Raw genomic sequence first — 23,312 nt, forward strand, 5'->3', positions numbered from 1 at the left:
CAAATCTAACAAGTATCATCAACAGTTTCAACCAACCATTCTTAAAACAAGATTTAAAAAAATGCCTAGAACTATAAGAAAATGAAGATATGTTACATTGTTTATTTTTATTTGCATTATGCTGAAAATTTGCTAGCTTGGAAGAAGAAAAAAAACATAAGCTTTAAGATTTATGATTAAAGTTATTAAGCAGCAAAAAAGTTATGAAACATGGGTTTATTGTATTTACATGCTATAGTTATCACATTATATATCAAAAGAAATCTGACTAGAAATATATATTAAAAAAGAAAAAAACAATCAAATATATCAAGTTTAGCATCATAAATTAAATAATTTCCTTTAAACCTAACTATGCAAAAGACTCCAAGCACCAGATAAATTTATAAAATTCCTTGATTCAATTAATATTCCTTTTCAAATAAAATAAAAAAATTCAAAAATTTGTTCTAGAAATTAACAAATAAGTAGTTTCATAAAATATAAATTACAAATAATTATATGCACCTATAACTTTTAAAACACTTTTTAAAATGTATGTTATAATGAAAGTTTTCATAATGCTTTATTCAAATTTCATTTGTTTAAACAAACGTTTACAATATTTCTTTTAAAATCTTTAAAATAGATTTTATAAATTAATGAATACAGAAATGTTGCCCCCAAGCACAATTAAATGCATCATAACTAACTTAAACTTTTTGATGCATCTTAAAAAGGTTTTTAATTGTAACAAATAATCACACTGTTTTGAGTCATTCATTAAAAGCAATTTTTTTTTTATGAAAAAACATTTACATAAATTTCTTTATTTAAGGCTTAATCTATCAAATAGTATTGAAGTAATCTAACAATAAGTAAAAATCAATAGGAGTTGGTTTTTTTTCTTTAACAAATAGAAAATAGAGCCTATACATTTTATATCAAAATATTAAAAGAGAAATTCAAAAACAAAATGTTCACTTTCAGTAAGATTATAAATTTCAAATTGTTTTCATAATTATAGAACTTCCTTGAATTCAAAAAATTATAAAATTCGAAAAGTATTTACAATATAATATGACATAATATCAGATCTACTTTTAATAAAACTTTTCGGCAATGGCTTTAAAACATTTAAATTAAAATATTTATAAAATCCATCCTAAAGAAGTAATAATTTAGTTGATAATAGCAAAGTAGCCATCAGCTGCTTTTAGTGCATAATATCTCATATACGTAAAATATCTAATAAATATTACTTGTTAAAAACCATTTCTAACAAGCGTAAAACAAATAATCTTGTAAATGATATAAATTATTTTTTTCGCATGCATAAAATATTTCACAGAACTAACACCAAGATATATCAGATAGTTCTAATAGTCTACCAATTCATATTGCATTCTTTATAATAGTTTCTTTGTTAACATTTACCATGATACTCTAATTGCAATTTACAAGCTTTAATATAAGAAGATTTTAAAAAATATATATATATTAACAATAAATTGAGCTAAATTTAAAAGACACAATTTTTTATTAAAAACTATACATTAACAATGAATTCTTTCTCAAAAATCAATGCATTAAACAGCTACAAATTATATGTCATTAAAGTTTTCAATATATATATATATTTTGGAACATACTATTCAAATGCTTAGCAAACTTAACAGTTGAATGATACTTAACAATTTAATTGTTTCTCACAATAGGTAATTTATATTTTAACAATAAATAACAGGAACTTAATTTGAGAATGATGAGTAAGAATACAATGTTTGTGTTTATGCAATTACTTTATTAAATAGGAATGTCTTAAAAAATTTTTTTCAAATAAAAACTAGTTACCTTCAGTTACACATCCTAAGTGATTTCTTATTAGTAAGTAAAAGAAACATAATATGTGTTTTAATAACAGACTTTAAAACAAAGATAAATAAAGACTCGGATGAAAAATGCAAAGAAAAATACCGGAAGCCTAAAAAATAAAATTTATGAATTTAATTATATCCAAATTTAAAGACGTTGATTCTCCAGTGGAAGCAATTTGTACGATTTGTCTCAGCTACACAATTGGTGATAGTTTTAGAAGCACTCGCACTTGAGCAAAACATTTTTGTGAAAGTTATGATTTTTTTTTAAAGAAAGGTATGTGAAAACGTCTTGTAGAAACAAAATATATAATTTTTTTAAAAAATTTTATACAATTCTTATTTAGAAACAATTTAATATTTATTCTTTCGGTAAACTTCAACAAAAACTTGGAAAGTGGCAAAATTTTTGGAACATTTACTAAAATTTTTAAAAAATAAAGGGCCATTAAGGACACTTTCATTTTTATTTAAGAAAATTAAACAAATTTAAGAATAATTTTAAGTCTTACATCTAGAAAAGGAGAAAAAAAGAAATAAAAATTAAGAAAGTAGAGTTTCTTGTAATATATATATATATTAAAAAAAAACATGGTATAGTAGTGTTAATGATTACTAAAAATATAGATTAAAAAATTTAACACGCCAAACAATTACAAATACAATTTATATTATTTTCTTAGCACTAAAAATAAATAACTAAGTATGTATGACTGAAGACATAGAATCAATACAATAGAAAAAATAAATAAATAGAAATAAATAAAACACTACTGTAGAAATGCCAACTTTTAAAACTTCCTCCATATTCACAAAACTAATTTTCAACAATTAACAGATGCATTTATTATACTTTGTAATAACAATGAAATGTTAAATAAAACATATAATTGAAATTTCATGAGTCGAATTTTCCCTATCAATAAAAGAGTTATAGTGCATTTTCATCAGGTAGATCAGCAATCAAAATATTGAAAACCCTGGGAAGGATGCTTTAATTTCAGTTTATGAAATAAATTCAATCAAACACAAAATTTGGGTGAAAAAAAATAAAATACAAAATCATTCATAAATAAAAATATGTATACTAGAAATAAGAGATCATTAAAAAAAATAGATTCTGACAAGGTTTTAAAAAACTCTGTACAATTAGCATTCCTGATAGTGAAGGCTAATCATACAATAAATTATGATTACTAAAAGAATAATCATTTGAGAGCTTAATTTAATGGTTGTAAATAGCCCAGATTAAAAACATAATAGAGAAAAAACAGGTGTTTCAGAGCCATTGCGCAGGAACAGTCACAACATTTTATAAAAATCTTTCAAATATGACAATTTCTTTACATTATAGACACTATTATATACATAAGACAAATGCCATTAATACTGATCTGGAGTTTGTCACCTATTCAACTGAGATTTTCTTTCAATAACTGGACTGACTTGCATACGATCCATTTGGTCGAATATATTCTGGGGAGATCTGCAATGTAGCCTCTGAATAATGGTTGTTAAATTGCATCCAGGAAATAAGATTTCTAATATTCCTTCAAGAAGAACATAGCTAAGTCTACGATTCAATTCTGATCTTTGGAACATTTCAAACACACACAAAACACCTTTACGAGTTGTTTCACTACCGATAACGTGCTTCAATTCATCTGAAATAAAGCAATATTTATTTGATTGAGTAAAATAAAAAATATAAAGATTTATTTTTTTCAAGCAATATGAGTACAAAATATTTAAAATACTCAAAATCTCTATGGCAGAATTTTTTCAGGCTTTCAGCGACAAACTTCCCTAGAACTAATATTTTGCTTTAAGATAATTTTAATTATAACAATCACTAATTTAAAATAACAGAAACATTGTGTTTTCAGAAGAAAGTATAGAATAAAAATGTTTAAAAAATTTTAATTATAAAAGTAATATCTTAATTCTAATATTATATGCAATATTCTCGCATTTTGTAGGCAGAAAAATGCACTAATTATTTACTCTTTCGAATTTTGTAAATCTTTACACAAATTATAATTCGCAAATAAATTAAACGATAGAAAATTAAAATTTGTACAAAAATCAAATAAAGCTCCCAAAGTAACTCCCAAAATAAAGGTCACGAGTCACGTGCATATTGAGTATCTCTTTAAAAAAGAGATACTCAAATTTGTTTAAGCTTTCTTTATGGGATCAAGAATCAATAAATGTTTAATTAAAAGTTTTAAAAAAAATAATCACTTGACTTTGATAATAATACATTATTTTACATGAAGAAAAAAAATAAATGTGATTTTTTTCTTGATATATGGCATAAATGACTAAAAAAATTTATTCACCAGGTATTGAACAGAGCATTAATAACTTTGCTGCCACTCTTGTCCTCATCTTAGTTTTTAACTCTCTTTCAGGTGTGGGTACAGCAGGAGCACCACTAGGCCATAAATTTTCTCTACAACAACAAAATTTATGATTGTTTAAGGATATTACTGACACATAATTAAAATTTAACTTTCAAAATGAATAATATAGTCACAATTTACCTAAATGATTTAATGTATTCTGCCATCTGCTCTGCAGATGTACTTTTTTGAACAAAATCTACTATTTTCCTGCAAAAAATATAATTTAATTAAGAATAACAAATGCTGGCATATCAAAACTACTAATTAATTTGATTAAAAACCATTTTAATGGTATTAAAAATTAACGATTTTAATATAAGGATAAAAATAATTAATTAATGATAAACACAAAAAATATTTGATTTGGATTTTATAGTAAAAATAAACAAGAAAATATATGGATCATATATTTTCTATTTCACAAGAAAATATATGGATCAGGATAAAATTAATCAAGAAAAAATGTATAATACTGACACAGAATGCAAAATTGTATAAGAATTGAACTGCTGATCACATAAAATATTTAAAATGGTTCTCATTGACTGTGGCAGAAATAATGAATTTAATATTTTGTTTAGCTATTACATTGCAGCAAGAATTACAACTGTTTTCCAAGACTAATTTCGTTTAGTTCAGTCTCGTAATCCAAGCTTATTCTATAAATGGTATGCAATATTAATAAACTTTCAAATGATTATTTTAATGATAAATGTAATAGTTTCCTAAAAAAATGAACAAATTACCTATTTATAGCATCACCGTATGTTGCATTAATGATTTGACGGAGAAGAATCACAATTCGCTTTCGAAACCATTGGTCTTTGCTTTTTAGGTCAAACACTTCATCCATAAGAAGAATTAAAATTCTAAGTGGTATGTTATCTTCCCCCTGAAAGTAAAACCGGTATTGAATAAATCTAGTAAATAAATATATCAGTTTTTTAAGAAGAAAAATATATATGTTAAAGCTAGAAAATTAACAAGCACATATAAAAGAAAGGACAACATTAATATAAAAATCTAAAAGTTGGGCCCATGGGAAAAAGTTTACGGAAATTCCCTCTCACATTATTTCCCACTGAACATGGAAAAAACTAGTTTTTTTTATGCAGGAAAGTCAGAATCTGAAAATTTGGAAAAAACCAAGACTAATGTTCAGATGGTTATTCAAAATTTTGTACCAAGTGCATTTCAAAAATTAACTTTTTCATTAGAATAAAAATTTATAAAAATAAGCATAAGAAAATTTAGAACCTGATTGGAGCAGGGTGAATTTCTTTCATAACTTTGTGAAAAAATCCAATCATATTATTTCCAATTATAATTATATAGGGCTTTAATTATAATTATATAGGGCTCTAATTATAATTATATAGAGTTGTTTTGTTACAAATTATTTTAATTACAGAAAGAATTGTTACTAAATAAAAAATAATGATGCTACGTGGAAAATATAAATTGGATTTTTTAAAAACTTGGCAACTGAGCAGTCTTTACAACTTGCACATTGAAACGTTTAAAAGGGCACACCATCGGAACCATGTAAGAGAACTCATTTATTAAGATCATCATTTGTGTGCAAACAAAAAATAAATAAATAAATAAATAAAATAAGTAAGTATCAAAGAAATGAGAGGAAACAAAAAATAATACTTATATAATAACCCTAAGATAATTTGTCCCATCTTTGTGGAACTTTCAACTGTTAGCTTTCCTGATACTCAGGTTTCCTCATAATATAGCGAAATGGGAGAATAATGAGTAGTAAGGAAGTTTCTGAAAATCTTACTCAAAGGCTCAATGCAAATTGTCATTTTACAAAGACATTTGTAAGGTCAATCAATCGGATACACAAATTTTAACTCCCTTCCTGACTAGAAAGTTATAATGATAATCTAATGCAATTAGAACAATTTTCCTTTTTTAAAAAAATCAATTAATTGAATATGTATAAAAATTTTAACCCTATAAACATGGTTTTTCAAAGCTGTTTTGCCAAAGAAAATAAAAAAAGTAACAATTTAAGTGTCTTACACTTGTAGCGAAGCTATAATTTATTAACAATTTTACATACAGGGTTCATACAGAGATCAGAAGAAGAAATCCAAGAAGTATCCAAGGAGACCTAAATTTTAAGGACTTATCAAAAATTAAAAAACTTTGTGTAAAAGATAACTATACAGTTTCTTTTTTAATTAAAAAGCAATTATTACAAGGAACTCGCAAAAATGTATAGTTTGCATATTTTTTTCTAGCCCTTTTGAAATAAATTTTGACTCTGTCAAACTTCATCAAGAAAAATAAATAAAGTTATCGCTTTTACACGTAAACACATTTTCCAGTTTCAAATATTTTAATAATCTTTAACACTTGTACTTTAACAAGATTTAACATAAAAACCTTCCAATCTTATATTTTTAAATTTGAATACATAAGAAAATCTAAGGAATTTTATGCAACAACAAAACAAAAAAAAATCACAGTAAATTATTAGTTATGTTTGCTTGTAACATGTAAAATTAAAATTATTTGCTGTTACTTTTTTCTTCTGTTGTTATTTTTTTTCTAACTCTTACAATTCAATTTTTTTGTCTTTTAAAGTTTTTCTTAAACTATTAGATTTTGACAGCTAAGTCATATCATTTAGTTTCCCTGTTTGGACAGCAAATTCATCAGCGTACTTAGTAAGTTCATCTGTGCAACACAACTAAGGAGTTTCTAAGGACTAATTTAGAAATCTAAGTAGCTCCAAGTACTCCTTGGAGACTTTTTTTATTTCCAAGAAGTTTTTAAGGAGTCTGTACGCACCCTATATATACAATCTTGCTGTGAAGAATCATCTAGGCTTTAGAATGGAAAAATAACTTAAGTATTTTAAAAGTTATTATATTCTTAAAAAACTGCATATCAAGTGACATTTTTCCACCCAGATGAAAATTATCAAAATTCCTGCCTTATCTCAGATTTTGAAAATTTTAATGAGCCCATATAGTCAGCATTGGAGTAAGTTTTAAATGTTAAAAACTTGGTCAAAAACGTTTTTCAATTTCACAAAAATGTGGATTTTCTCCATGTTTACATTTTGGGTCATTTTCAGAATAATTACAAAGAGCACTGGCTATAGGTAGGCTAAATTTGAAATAACAGCCATGAGTAACTGTTGAAATCTCATCACAGCAGATATGAAAATAGCATATTATATACAAAAAGCATCATTTCATATGACGATGGAGCCCTCATAAAAGAAACTTAAGAGGTAGTGGTAGTTTTTAGATAATATTTATGACACATAAATCTACAGAAATAATAAAATAACATTAAAAATGTTGAGAATGTTTTACAAAAAATTATGTGTTTTACTTATATTTTAAATAACTCTAACATCTTTATTTTCATTTATCTAAAACTTAAATTTACAACAAAAACATAATTAAAATGTTATTTGGGTACTAATGCTGAATAAAACTGCTCTAAGAGCTTCAACATTAATAACATTGCACAGTGTACATGATTTAGTTATATATAATTGATCTTATTAAAATAAGATTTTTTCAAAACATTTCAAATAACTATGATGAAATAAATTAGAGTACTTCTTCAATTGTGGTAGAGATCTTTATTTCTGGTATTGGTTGATTAACGGGCGATGATCCTCTATTTCCCAACACTTTTACAATCCCATCCTTAAGGCCATCCATGAAAGAATCAGGAACTTGCTTTACCATATGACCCACAGATTTGATAGAAGAGGACAATGGATTTACAAGTGCATCAACCTATAAAAGTAAGAATATACTGCAATTGTGAACCATACAACATTAAGTAAATTAAGCATATAATAAACCTTCTATAACTCAAAACAATACTTGAAATCAAAATACTTGTAATCCAAAAAATAAAGAAATAATCTTTGTATGAAATAAAAGCAAATACTGTTCAATACAAAAAACAATAGATATTTTCCTTAAGGGTATTATTTTTCTAATTTTTGTCTGTAATATTACTATATATATATATATATATATATATATATATATATATATATATATATATATATATATATATATATATTATATATATATATATATATATATATATATATATATATATATATATATATATATAAATAGTTAAATAATTATAATTATAATTCAATTAACCAATTATGACAGAATCTTAAGTACTGATCATTATAATAAATTCTCATTTAATGTTAGTTTTACTGCACCCAATTTTTTAAAAATAATTTCAGACATATTTAAAAATACTAAGCAGCCATCTAAATTTTAAATATTACATCCATTGCAGAAGTTTAATATTGAAATATTGACAAATATTTGAGTAAATTAATTATCTAAGAATTTCACAGTTATAATATTTTGCAGTGCATAAACTATTTAAAAATATAATAAAACAGTATTTTGAAGAAAAAAAAACAATTTGTGATAAATTTAATTAGTTAAAAAAATAAAATTGTTTAAAACACTTAAATATTAAAGAATAAAGAAAAATCAAAAATTTAAAATAATAACACTATCAATAGAAATGTTGTAGTAAATGTTGACCAAATATCTAATTTTATGTATTGCACTTTACTATAAATATATAAAGTTAACTTAATACATTGAAAATAATATCCAAAAGATGTAATACTAGTACATTAACCTTCTGATGCAGATGGGACACTGAGTTCCTCTATTATTCCACCGATGCTCTGATTAAAAGTAAAAGTATTTCTTGGTATTTTTTATTTAATTATAAGAAATAGTCAAATAGTTACCAAAAAAAGTATGTTAGATTATTGGAATTATATTTGTAAAATATAAAATAAAATTTTAAAAAAACTAATCATTTTTTTTAAATTCATATTCAAAAATTTATCAATAATAGTTTTTTTTTTTTTTTTTTGTTAACAAAACAACTTTCAATGATGAATAATAGTTTCTCATAGATCTGAATAGCTTTAAATAAGCACAAATTTGAAAAATTCTTTTTTGAAACTGAGCTGTATTTCATAAACATTAATTATTAAAATGCTACATATAATATTTTGACTTGAATTTATACAAAATATTGAAAAAAGTAGAGAAACATGTTTAAGATAAATTCTGAGTCAAAGGTTCAGCCAATTTTTATGAAAAGTGCCTAAACTTTCATATCACACTTAGCATAGAGAATAAAAATTAAAATGAAAACAAATGCAAAATAACAGAACTCACCTTTTTAGCTAAAGGTTTTCTGCCTTTTTCATACACTTTAGGCTCCAGGAATTGCAATAATGCAGTTTTCAACCCGGGACTGTTTACTAAAGTGTCAGGATTAGTTAAAATCTGCAGATAATTACACAACTGACCTGTGCGTTTTTCTAAAAATTGGGGGCTCAAATTATTAAAAGTCTTCTTACCAGGGAACTGTAACTGACTAAGGTGAGGAAACTGAAAATAAAAAAGAGCAATTATAACAATAAACGAAAAAAAAACTTTAAAGCATACATAACAATCACAATGAGGGAAAATCTGTAATAACTTACACAGTGATTCGAAAATAACGAGAAATTTAGTTAATAGCTAGCAACAAACTTTAAATTGCTCCATATATAACAGATGATGGGGAACAAAATATTTCACAGTTGCAATAAAAGTCTTAGAAAATCTCTACTGCATTTATTACCATTTGTCCACAGATTTTATGAAATACTATTCGGAAAAAAGGCTGCAAAATATTCCTAAACATTATTGAATAATGATAAATAATGTTAGTATGGACTGTAAATGACTTGTTATTGCAGACTCTCAACCAGTTAAATTTTTTAATCAATTAAGCAAACTCTGCAGCAAATAATGCTTATTTCAATATCATAAAAATCACAAATAAGGGAATTTCTCAGACAATGTTTTTCTCTAATTTTATATAAAAAAAAAAAAGAAAATACATTGATTGTAAAAATATTTACATGCACACAAAAGTTTTTTTTCATAATTTTATGATACATAACCTGCACTAAAAAAATTTTCCTTATTGTTTTAAAGGCATACAGTTTTATAATTTTGCTAACAAACCAGCAGCATATTGAGAGATAGAATTTCTTTCCATTTTTAATAAGCAAAAATTTTCACGCTTTAATGGTATGAAATTTAAATTAAATAAATTGTTAATATGATTGTAGTTGAGTAGTATCTGTTTTTTTTACACAACAATAAAATTTTCAGATACATAAAAAACGTAAAACAAACTATTTTTTTTATTAGTAACAAGACTATGCATGTTTTAAATCAAAATTATAAACAATGTATTTGAATAAAATTTTATTTTCATTAAAAAAATAATGAAGTAAATAAAGATTTAGAGATAATTACAAAAAAAAAAAAACTGTTTATCATGAGACACAGTTTTTAACAACTACAGACAAAAATAGCCACTCTGAGGAGCAATTCACTTTTAAAGAAGTATGATTATTTTGAATGCTTTTCTCAATTCAATTTCAAACTTTTAACACTAGGCAATTCATGTTTACAAACTTCATGTTTAAATAAAAAAAATCGTTTCAAAGTTATAATAGTATTAATTAAAACAAATATCAAAATATTTTCAAACTATAACAGCCAACTGAGCAAAATATAAGTTAGTTATTAAAAACTTGACCTTGATAAGCTTTAATTAAATATAAACTTATCGTAACAGAACATTAAATTACTATAGTTTCTAAAAAGGTAAACAAATTTAAAAGAATTCTACATCAAAACAATACAAAATAAAATAAAATTATTCATCTTACTTTCTGAATAATTGCAAAATGAAAATCCCGAAAATCACTATATCTTCTGATAACATTCCATTTATCTTCAGAGCCTGATGGATCTTTACGACATACTGCTATAGCATAAACAGCAAATGTTGAACCTGATTCATTTGTGATACCTATGGAATAATATGGAAACAATATACTACAACAATATATCCCAAGATTGATAGATTTTAAAATTATCAAGTAACTGCAAAATCCGACTATTTTGCAGTTACTCGATATTTCGTAGTAAATTAAATTACCCTGCATTAATAGAAAAAATACTTTTGGTTTCTGGCAAATTTTTTTTAAATTTCTCAAGAAATAATTAGAGGATTATTTCATAACTTTAGTGGCATTTATATCATACAATTTCCCACATTAATCAATAAATTTTAAAGCTTTCAAAGGTTTGAAGACTAGCAATTAGTTACAAATGAAAAAAGTGTTTTTGAACACTCTAGATCAGAAAATATAGCAATTAACTTGTAACTTTTATTGATTCCATTGGTTAGTAAATGCAATAATTGTACAACATTTCATAAACCTAAGCAATATCACATTATTGCAAAATAAATAACATGACTGAAAAGTAATTACATCAATCACTTTCTATCATTTGACAATAGGGTATTTTTAAAAATCTTCCAATACATAGTTAAAACAAATACTCCCAAAATATAAATAAATAGCATTAAACTTTATCAACAAATTAATTATGCCAAGTTTGATAAACTTTTAAAGAGAAAATTGATATACGACTAATTTTTTTTGCATTAAAGTTTAATTTTGGTTAATTTTTATACATTTTGTAAACAGCTAAATAAATTAAAAACAAAAGTAAAACAGATATGTAATTGTCATTAACACTTTTTCCTCTATCTAGCGCTCTGAAATTCTAAAAGCTGCATAGAAGCTGCTCTTTCCTTTAAACAAATGAGCAAATTAAAAAACAAACTCAGTAAAAGTGGCAAAATATCTCTTTTTCTAAAAATTTATTAGCAAATAAAACACTAGCAAGCAACTATAAAAAATTCAAATTTCAAGCACCTGATCAGAGTCTCTATTAATCAATCAATAGATTTTAATTTTATTAGATTTTTCACATTTTGAAACTTGCAAGATAGAAATTTTTCTGCAGTTTGAAAATAAATGCAAAATACTGCATAAATAAATCTAAAATACTGAAGAATTTATAAACATTTTTAAATAAATTAAAAATAGATTGAGAATGGAGGATCATATAATATGAAATTGGCTGAAAATTAGTAAAGAAATTATTGCACAGAAAGAAAATGATGCACATTAAAACAAAATACATTGGTTTTGGCATGCATTATAAACATATAAAACAAAACAAATAAAAAAAATACATTGATTTTTCAAACTAAAACTGTTCTCTAATTTATGTATTTAATACTATGAAACAAGAAATAAAAATATTATTACAAAGATTCTAAAACTTCGTCACAAAAAATACTTAGCAATTATTACATATTAGTTTATTGCAATAACTTCACGCCAAGATTAGAAATGTTTATAATCAATTAAAAAGTTATCGATTTTTGCAACATAAAATACAACAGGTGTATAACAGATTATCTATACATACTCCTTAAAATCACAAGAAGAAAAATGTTTAAAAAATAAAAATATAGAAATCTTACAAGATTCTATCCAAAGATTCAAGACACACTAACATGTTATTTACAGTTACTATTTCTTTTGCTATTATTTTACCCAATATGTATTTAAGAATTAATTTTAAAAATTGATTAATTTTCACAAAGAAAAATACAACATTTATATAAGAAAAAATCCATACCCGATCCTTGAAATTTATAAGAGAAAAAATATTCTAATAAATAAGAGAATGTTAGTCAAAATTACAAGAAATTATGTAACAAAGGTGAAAAATTTATTTTAAATTTATTAGTTAGACATTACACTTCCACATTAATATAAAAAGAAAAAAAAATGCCTCATCATATTTTTATTCAATTTATGCAATCCCTGAAAAATAAAACATTTCAATGAGTTCTTTAAAAAAATGCAAGAAATAAATCAGCAATCTAACATACTTTCAACATACATCCCTTCATATGCATCCGCGTTATTTTTCACACATTAAGAAATAAACTTGAAAAATTAGATACTAAGGGTAAAATATTCTTACTCAAAACAAATTTAAATTAACTATCATTTTCATGACAAAAAACAAAGAATTTCAAATTCAATCAAATATAGAGAGATATTATTTCAATATAAAATAAGCCAATATATTTTATTTTAACATTTGATTAATAAAATACAACATTTTTCTTCATACACGCCAGTGATGAGTAGATTAATTTTTTTCACTCGTATTTATCAAGTTAAACTGCGAAATAAAATCATAAATATAAATTCTGGCACTACAAGTCAGTAAAAGTGATATCCTAGCCTTTGGAGGCAAATTTAAGGCAGTTTAAAAAGCTTTGCACATGGTGATACAAAAGATATAATAAAAGAAAAAAGTTGGGAAAATATTCCTTTAAAAAAATTAATTCCTCTATTCAAGCAATTTTATAATAACCACCATAACAAATTAAAATAATAATAAATATCGACGCAAAAATATTTTTATACCTTATAGAATTAAAATAAAATATTAGAATAGCATGAAAAAGCAGCAAAAATTTAAATTTGATTAAATACTTAACTGTTTATTTTACTCCTACATGCGATTTCAGCTACTTAATATGAATAGTACATATTTTCAAATAACATAAATTTATTTTTAAAACTAAGTTGTAATATATCATAATTTGTTACAAAATGTTAAGTACTTATCTTAAAGCAAAGAAATTAAAACTGTTTTAAACAAACCTGTGTTGTAAATTTGTGCTGATATTTCACAATCTTCAGTATTGATTTCATCTGACAAGACTAATGATGAAACAACACTTTGAGAAGCATCTGTGACTGGATAATCAATACCATAATCTTCTTGCTCTAAAGAATTAAGACTAATGCTATCTGATAAAGAAATATCATCAGAGCTCTAGAAATAGAAATTCGCACATTTAATGAAATCATACACCTAAAAGCCAAATTATTAAGAACATATAAGTGTCATTTACTGAAAATCGAAAATAAACAAAACATATAATAACTACGTTTAAAAAAATGGATATCAATAAAAATGTAACTTATTCATCGTACAAAACTCTCATTGTGAAAAATAGTCCAAAGAGTATTAATTATTAGTTTTTTTTCATTTTAATAATTCTAAATTTCAGTCCAATAAATGTTTTACAAAACTTGATGATATAAAAATTACAAATAGGACCATCATTCTTTAACTGGAATTTTACTAAGAATTTAGCAAACCCCTCTGAGTCGCCTAGAAATAAAGATAACTTTAATTTGAGATTAATTTGAATGCCTACACCTTAAGGCACTGTACAATTGTTTATTTTATATAACATAAGTAATTAATTAAAGAGTCATGAACTTCATCCACCAATATAAAATTTCATTAATACAACAAATAAGTTATTTAATCAAGCTGTTTCCTTTAATGAAAGGGGAAAAAAATCAAAATTTTAAACTTTAGACTGAGAAAAATAAAAAGCCACAAAAATATGATAAAATGCTGCTACTGTTGTTCATGAATATTTATTTTGGTGATTCACTAAACTAATTTAAAATACATAATACAAATGTGAACATCAACTTAGTGTTTTTTCTCTTAATACAAATTTAAAAACGAAAAATAATATCATAATTTCACAGAGAAACACCGCTCTAGTATATACGCGACGCCCTCAAAGATCGGATAAAAAAGAAAGCTTTTCACTGGATACAATGTGCCGAATTTTACTATACTAACGCAGGTATTCATGACAGACTTAATACGTGTTCTAAATATGCATGCATTTATGTATAATTTAAATAGTTAAATAAAAACCAATGAAAGAATATTGAATACACAAAAAATAGAAGCAGTCATAGTGTATAAAATGTATTTCAATAACTTTCTAAGTAAAATTAAGTACTTCCTAAGTTTAAGTTGAAGTAACCATTAAAATAAGTATTAAAATTGTTAAAAATAAAAATGAAACAATGTTACTTTTAAATCAGCAATACAAAATCTTGTTTAAGTCATAAACGATAAATCCAAACAAATTTTGTTTAAAGAAAAACTAAAAATTAATCTATTTAAATATCACATATCACTATATATACAAATCACTGCACTTAAGAACCTTCAAAATCAGAACTCTCTGTATCAGAGCTAACTAGGTTTATTAGTTCATTGTTTATTTTAGGTTCATCCCAGTCACTCACACTTTCAGTATCACCTTCAGTTTTGTTTTATCCAAGGGATAACTTTCGCATCTTTGAAGCCATTTATCACAGTTTTTTTTAACAGCCTTCCAAACTTGGAACACCCGTGCGGCGACCTCCTCATAAATTGTCTGTCGCATGTGTAGGAGTGGATGATGCCCTCCATTCAGTTCTTCCACAACGGCCTCACTTCTTGCTTGAAAACCCAGTTGACAGTCAGGTCTTGTGCTTCTTCACTTCACGCCTGTTCCCTATACTCAACAGCTGTTTGTACAGCTGAAGGGAAAGAGAGACTTTGTTCTCTTGAGGATAGTGGTCCCCAGAAAGTGATTCCAAGAGAGGATGCCAGCAGTAGTGGGGGAGGGGACAATTCCAGGTGCATTGACCATTCTTTGAAGTAACATTAAGCATGAAAAAATAATTAAAAGGCACTAGTTATAGGTGGAAAAATTATGATGAAATTTCCAACCCGGCTTCTAAAGAGTAAATTTTCTAAAGTAGAAAAAAAGGTACTCTATGTACACCACCCGATTAGATAAGTCTTCCCACAAAATTTTCCAATTTTAACTCAATAACGCTGTGGGGTATTTTCACGAAATTACGGTATTATTTTTTCTTTGAAACGTCATTTATTATATCTAAAAATAGTAGTTTTTCCAAGTTATTTTAATCATAGAATTGATCTTTTTGAGTGAAATTTGTAAAGGTTCAGTGCAACAAACATAAACAGAAAATTGCGACTATTTTACAAAGTGCCTTTTAGAGTTCTTATAAAAGTTCTGCAGGAAATACAGTCGAACCTCGATCAATCATTTCTGCATCTCTTGTTTTCTCTATGCTTTGTCTTGATTTAACGCTCCTGTCACAAATGTTATTCTTACAACATTAATATCCATTTCTATTCCTTTTGGAATTAGTTATTCTTCCGTATATCGTTTAGAAATTCTTCTAACATTTTTTAAAAAAATATTGAGGTAATTTTGTTTTGAAAAGAAAAATACTAACTCCCACTAATGATGAAGAAATACAGGAGGATTCATTGCTGGTTGGATGAAAAACCTTAATCAAGTTTGATGTTTCTGATTCAGTTGATGAAAATGTTTAAAATATTTGCTGTTGTCAGTTCAAGAAATTGTTGCAATAGCTGAAGAAACACAAAGTGATACCAATGAAGACAAAGAAACAGAACAACTAGCACCGACATTTGCGGAAAGCCTCGTAGGCTTTAAAATAATGAGAAACTCTCTGTATTCACGTGAAGTTACAGAAAATGAAGAGCACTCTGTCACTTACGGTGAAAATTTATTTGTTTGCTCTGAAAAGACAAGAGTGTGTTCGAACTACATAAATGTGTGTATTCACCCTTCTTTTGCTTCATAATTATTTTTACAATAAGTACATATCTTTTCTTAATTAAAATTTTTATATTTATTGCAAAGTTACTAATTGTCAAGCCAATTTCAATTTTATTAACTTCCATATGTTTTCTGGACATTATATGATATTTTATGCTGATTCATATTGGTCCTTTTCTCATTAAATAGTCCATTGAGGAACGATTGATCGAGGTTCAACTGTTATTAAAAATATTATCATTTTTCACTTACATCTTTGCTTGCCAATTTAGGACTCAGGAAAATATCTGAAAACAACAATGAAATCATGAAAAATACATTTAAAATAATAACTAAAAAAGTATCAATAAAAAATTACTAAGATTATCAAATATTTTCAATAGATGAGATGGAACTGAGAAAAAAAACTAATAAAAAATATAATTTACATTAGCATACTATAATAACAACTAAAAAATATAACATTCACTTAACCCTTTGCAGTAATATCCAGATTATTTCAAACAAAAATTTGTGGCTGAAAGCTACAATAAGACCATTAAGAGTCAATATTTTTCAGTCCTATCAATTTTCAGTCCTATGACTTTGAGAAGAGTCTAAATTAATATTTTAAAATTGTCCTCAATTTAAATGAAAAGGAAGCCTGAACTAAATTCACATACTTGCACAGAGCAAAATAATTTAATTTAAATGCAAGAATAGATTGCTGGATTACATGCAACCACAATTACTCTGATTCTTATAGTTGTATTAAATCACAATTACTTTGTTGAAAATTTAGCTAGTAAGTCATTTATTTACTTTGGCATAAAATCTTGTTTGAAAGTTTGAGGAGTTCTGAAGATTTAAAAACTAGTTGTACATAGGACATTAGAACATAGTACTAACACGATCATAAACAAGTACTAAGAACATAGGAAACAAAAACATAGCACAAAAAAGCTAGTGTATTTTAAAAGTTTAGAATCAGATAAAGAGATTTAGGTGTAATAGAAATGATTATCAAACAAAGTATTCAACAAATTGCGAATAAGCGGCAAACAACATTCTACAGTCACGATTGAGTATTAATATGTTTAAAAATGCATTTCAATTCGACCGGCGATTTTCAATGATAAAATAGAAAACTTACTATCTTCTTCAGTTTTAATGTTCCCTTCTTTTAACAGATCCAATTCTGCAAGCAACTTAATATAACTTTGACTGTTTTTAAATGCAGGAAAATATTGCTCATCTTGCATTATTTCATAAACCTAATAATACAATTAAAAAAAACATTTTAAGACAAACTGATATACAATTACATATTGTGACTCAGACTTTTTAAAAAAATACACTTTTTTCTTGTTTATGTAAAAAGTTACAATTGATACAAAGTATAAGCTTTAACAAATCACACATCTTTTTTGGAAAGAAAAAAAAACTGTAATGATAAGAAGTAAATAAAAACAGGGTAGAGATGAGTCGGTTCATTTGATATATTGTACTTAACCATATATTTTGAATGAAAGCTACATCATAAAATTCAGTACACTTTGTACCAATTTATCGTCAAAACATAAAGTAGTGTAAAACCTTCAAAATTTTTAAAGGAATTATCTTCGTCGTATCGTAGAATAGAATCGTTAAAATCCCCTATAACTTTCCCTCTCCTTTAATTTTATTCTTCAAATTATCTGCTAAAAATCTTATAAAAATATCGTTTAAATTTTACTTCTAGATGGTAACAAATTTTAAATTTAAAATCTTGTAACCAGAAAACCACATTTATTTGTATAATTTATCATAATATTTGTATACTATTCTAATGTGAATGATCAGTGGAACTGATTTCAATATCAGTTCCACTGAGTAGCTAGTCCACTCATATTGGTTAGAAGGTACTAACTCAAAGAAGAAATGGTTACACTTTGGTATAAGTTCAATGAACTCACAGCTATCTACTAATGCAGTTAAAATTGATTCCAAATCATATCACTTTTTGAACTAATGCAAAGGATCTAATGTTTGAAGATTGACACAACAATTTCCCTTCCTTACAGACATTTATATTGAGTTTCTTACATTATATTATTACATTTTTATGATATATTAAATTAGTGTATCATATTTTAATAATTGTTTTGTTCAACAAGCAAAATTGAAATAAAAGGTTCCACAAGCAGTAATTGAAAGGTCAATTATTATAAATATTTTAGAAGCTTTCATTATACGAAGGATTTTTTAAAAAAAAATACATTTGATAAAGAGTTACAAACCATTTACATTTCCTTCTTTAAATTAAGAACAAAAAAAAACTTTTTTTTACTGTTGATTAAATGATTTTTAAAAGCAATTTAGGATAACAAAATTTAATTTCATTCTCAGAATATTTTCTCACAAGCTGAAGGAATTATATTCTTTTAACAGCTAGTTACCATAAAATAAATATGAAAAAAATTTGTTTGGTATCACATTCAGCTCATCATTTTGTCATAAATAATACATGAATTTTTTATAGCTTTCACAATTAAAATTTTTCATTATACTTGAAAATGCTTACTTATTTATTTTAACAAATTTGATTTAGAGCAAGTGCCATTAAACTTTTGGGACAAAATTATTTTCAATCTTGTATTTTAAAAAAATAAAAAAAATTTAAAATTACTTTTTAATAGATACAATGGAATATTCAATTCATAATTTATTTTCCCCTCCATTAGATAAAATATAAATTAGTATTTATAAGCATATGGTACAAGAAGTATCAGCTTTTTATAACTTAATATTCAGTTGTATCAGTTTCAATATGCAACAACTAAGAAAAAAATATTTGCATTTACCCATCTCTAAGGCATGAGCAATGAAAAAAAATAGCAATATGCCAAAATATTTATTTATGAAACAAAATTCATGACATGTAGTCAATAAACTTACTTTCCACTGAGCTTCATCAAACCAGGTGCTACTAGGTGTTTCTGTGCGTATTCGACATAGTAACTTCTTTAAAAGAGATTCATCTAGTCTAACTCTAAGAGTTGCCTGTATATTAAACAATATTATCATTAAACAGATCTAAGTTAGAAATATCAATAAACATAGGTGATAAGCCCAATAACATATTTTATATTTCAATCTTTATAGTTAAAGTGAAAGGATTTAGCTGATTGGCTTGGATAACTATAGCTTACACTTTAAATAATTTAATCTTATTATTAAAAATATCTGGGTAAATTATAACAAGAGTTTTAAAAACCATCTAAGATATACAAAATTAAATTTTAACACATAAAATTAGAACAATTAACAATAAATTAATTACATAATTTGGATATTCATTTAACTTACTTTTTCAGATAAATATAAATCAAAAATATGAACAGCAGCTTCTCTCAAACATTCCATGTCTGGGGGAGTTGGTGATTGGGTATTCTCATTGATTTTACTTTGAGATAGCATTTGTTCAGCAGAAACTTTATAACTCTGAAGAAAGAAATATTATACAAATTTTAACTTCTATATGATTTCAACTATGAAAAAAAAATGGACAATTACAGTGCATATTTTTTCCAAATAAGTTTATAGGTCTTAAAAAATTAAAATACACTTTATCTAATTATAAAAGATGGATATCATCTCACATTAGCATTTCGCTTTGATAAAAAAGGTCAATTATAAAAGATGGATATCATCTCACATTAGCATTTCACTTTGATAAAAAAGGCCAATTTCTGATTTTTAAAGTCTGAAAAATTCATGAAAAAGAGGAATGGAAAATAGATTTATTGTAGATAACATACTGATAAGCCATGTAGTTGAAAACATAATGAAAATAATATTTGAGATTCTGATCATGTTACCGTTCATTAAAAGAATCATATTTGGTGGATATAATATGAATTTTAAAATTTCCAATCAAGTATGTTACACATTAAGTACATTAATATAAAGATTCTCACACTCTTATAGTATTCTTTTGCATGTTTGATGAACAACCACAAATTTTATCACAAATATATTGAAGAAAGTATTATGCAATCAAATTACTTAAATCTTTGTTTTCTAAATCTTTCAAATCCTAAATATTTACATGAAAATTTTAATGGATTTAACTGATGAAATATAGATGAATATGATAAAATATAGGGATCCTTTTTCTGAAAGTGTTAAAAACACAAAATGCAGCTGCTTTTAAAAAAGATGCCATTACATTCGCCTTCTCATAAGAATGATTAAGATAAGCAGTCTTCTTATCAGAAAATGAGTGACTCATGTGATGCAACTGATAAAAAATGCACTTTTAAAAAATTTTTACACCTGAATTATAGAACTATGTAAAATATGAAAGTATCAAACTATGTAAAATATGAAAGTATAGAACTATAATAAATCTTTTGCAAGTGAAAATAAAATCCAAATTACCCCTTTTCCATCAAACTTAACCCGAATAGTAAATAAGACTTTCTCTAATTTTATCAGAAAATAGGAAACCTTTGCGATATAAAGTATGAAAGTGTACTGAACATACAAGAAGTTTTAGATAACGGCTGAGATAAAATCCTCAACTTATTAAATTGGTTACTTTAAGGTAACTTGATTAGTGTAACTCTCAACTTCAGGTGGTAACCCAGTAAACCATCCGGATTTTTCTCGAAAGGATAACTTGATGACATTATTTTAGGGATAATTCAGCTTACTTAAGGTATTTTAAAAAAATCTTCTGAACCTAACCTAATAAAACTAATTTAACAATTCTAAAAAACACACAAATGAACAAATAATCTAAATGAATACTGCTAAAAATGAGGGGGGGGGAATATAAAATTTCAACAAAAAAATAAAAATTTAAAAAATAAATTGAGAATTCATTTAAAATGCTAAACCAAAAAATAAAAAAAATAAATAAAAATGTTACAATACATGAGGAGAAAGTCTTTTATTCATTTACACAATATTTCAACTTACCTCAACAGAATGATAGAAGAAAATATAACCTTGTGCTGACAAAGCACTCATAAAATCTGAAAGAGATATAAATATTAACAAAAAATAACATTAATTAAAAGGAAAAATTTATGTTGAAATAAATTAAATTGGATTGATATGGACAACAAGAGCACTTATATTCCTTTGAATTAATTTTTTTTAAAAAATATAAATGCAAAAATAAAGAATAAACACAGACATGGTGCTTCCATGTAGCTTTTAAGTTATGAAAAAAAAAACTCCTTAGTTTTAAAATAATGCATCTATATATATATTCAAAGAAATAACACAATTTTTTTAAAAAAATAATAATAATTTATGACTAGAATGAGTTTGAATGCTTGATTATGACTTTGAATGTGAAGCCTTTTCCTTTTCCCCATCTCTAGATAACGTTTGATCAGAAGCAGTTCATCATAAATGTAAAAACAAATAAAAAATGTTAGCAGATTCTGCACTGAAAAGAGTGCCTGTTTAACCCCTTAATGTACAGATTTTTCAAAGAAAAAAAAACTGCCAAAAAAATCTATTTTTTTAATGTAAAACAACACACTTTAGAACATTGTCCTGGCTCAACTATTCTTTTGTTGAACAATTTTGATATACTGCGCTTTTGTTCCATGGAAAAAGGCTTTATTTTATTCTTGAATAAATAAGTGTTATAGCTTACAATCTTATGTAAATGATAAATATCAATAAAACGATTTTTTTTCTTAGCTTTCACATTGTTATTTTCAATTCTCGATTATATTCTAGTGGGGAAAATTATGGCAGCATAAAATACAATGCCGCTCGAATTGTCTCGAGTCTGCACAGTTTGGCCTGTTTAGCGTGCTCAAATTAATTCGAGCGCACGAGTTAAAGTAAAAGATGGCACAGTTATTTATACTAACAATAAAATTAAATACATGGAACAAACGTAGATCAAAAATGTGAGAGTTGGGTTTCGTGTTTTTAAATTATTTGCTAATTACATTCTCATGGAATGGATCTAGCACAAAGGCTAACCAGTAAGTCTGAATGCTAGCTGCTTTTGCTTTCCTCAGTGAAATAGACTTCCCACAAAAACAAATTGATAAGATAAGGGGTTCTACATTCCAATTCCTCATAAATCTATCACTCCTTATCTCCCCTTCTGCTGACCAGACGAGTGGTCCTCTAGCGTCCACCATGTAAAAGGGGGCGACCACAAACGATTTGTAGCTTACAAAATATCGATTTGTTTTTGTGGAACATCTTTTTCATTGAGGAAAGCAAAAGCAGCTAGCGCTCAGCCTATGGATTTCAAAAAGAATCAAAAAATAATTAAAGAGTTATATGAAACTTAATAGTTAAATATTTTTTCTCACATAACAGATCACAAGTTTTAGCTTCTTTAAATGGAAAAAAATTATAACCACTGACCAGTAAAATAATGAAGGGCTATATTATTAGTCAGAACAACATCAAAATGTAGAGGGAAAAGCTTCACACCCGGCTCTGTCAAAACCTTCCAATCAATGCCCTAAAAAGATAATTTACACATCTATTTAAATAATTCAATAGATACAGGGTATCTGCTACATTTTAGATTTTCAAATTCATGACTTTTCATGATTTTCCATGACTA

At 25.6% G+C, this 23,312-nt stretch overlaps 1 protein-coding gene across 4 annotated transcripts in view; it reads right to left on the minus strand.

Annotated features, from left to right (window-relative positions):
- Positions 1 to 2,612: 2,612 nt before the first annotated feature.
- The window catches only part of LOC107457469 (sorting nexin-13), a 40,952-nt gene continuing 20,252 nt past the window's right edge, over positions 2,613 to 23,312 (minus strand). For all 4 annotated transcript variants that reach the window (XM_043045160.3, XM_043045162.3, XM_043045158.3 and 1 more), the window contains exons 12-25: positions 23,108 to 23,207; positions 21,683 to 21,738; positions 20,066 to 20,200; positions 19,655 to 19,759; positions 17,871 to 17,991; positions 16,991 to 17,025; positions 13,920 to 14,094; positions 11,043 to 11,185; positions 9,487 to 9,702; positions 7,861 to 8,043; positions 5,011 to 5,156; positions 4,403 to 4,471; positions 4,199 to 4,311; positions 2,613 to 3,520 (exon numbers count right to left, since the gene is read on the minus strand). In XM_043045160.3, coding sequence (XP_042901094.2) covers positions 3,261 to 3,520; positions 4,199 to 4,311; positions 4,403 to 4,471; positions 5,011 to 5,156; positions 7,861 to 8,043; positions 9,487 to 9,702; positions 11,043 to 11,185; positions 13,920 to 14,094; positions 16,991 to 17,025; positions 17,871 to 17,991; positions 19,655 to 19,759; positions 20,066 to 20,200; positions 21,683 to 21,738; positions 23,108 to 23,207 — 1,857 coding nt within the window. In that variant the 3' untranslated portion in view covers positions 2,613 to 3,260. The remainder of the gene's footprint in view (positions 3,521 to 4,198; positions 4,312 to 4,402; positions 4,472 to 5,010; positions 5,157 to 7,860; positions 8,044 to 9,486; positions 9,703 to 11,042; positions 11,186 to 13,919; positions 14,095 to 16,990; positions 17,026 to 17,870; positions 17,992 to 19,654; positions 19,760 to 20,065; positions 20,201 to 21,682; positions 21,739 to 23,107; positions 23,208 to 23,312) is intronic.

This window comes from Parasteatoda tepidariorum, chromosome 2, assembly GCF_982258835.1.
Source record: "Parasteatoda tepidariorum strain Cologne lab strain chromosome 2, Ptep-v5.0, whole genome shotgun sequence".
Classification (NCBI taxonomy): Eukaryota; Metazoa; Arthropoda; class Arachnida; order Araneae; family Theridiidae; genus Parasteatoda; species Parasteatoda tepidariorum.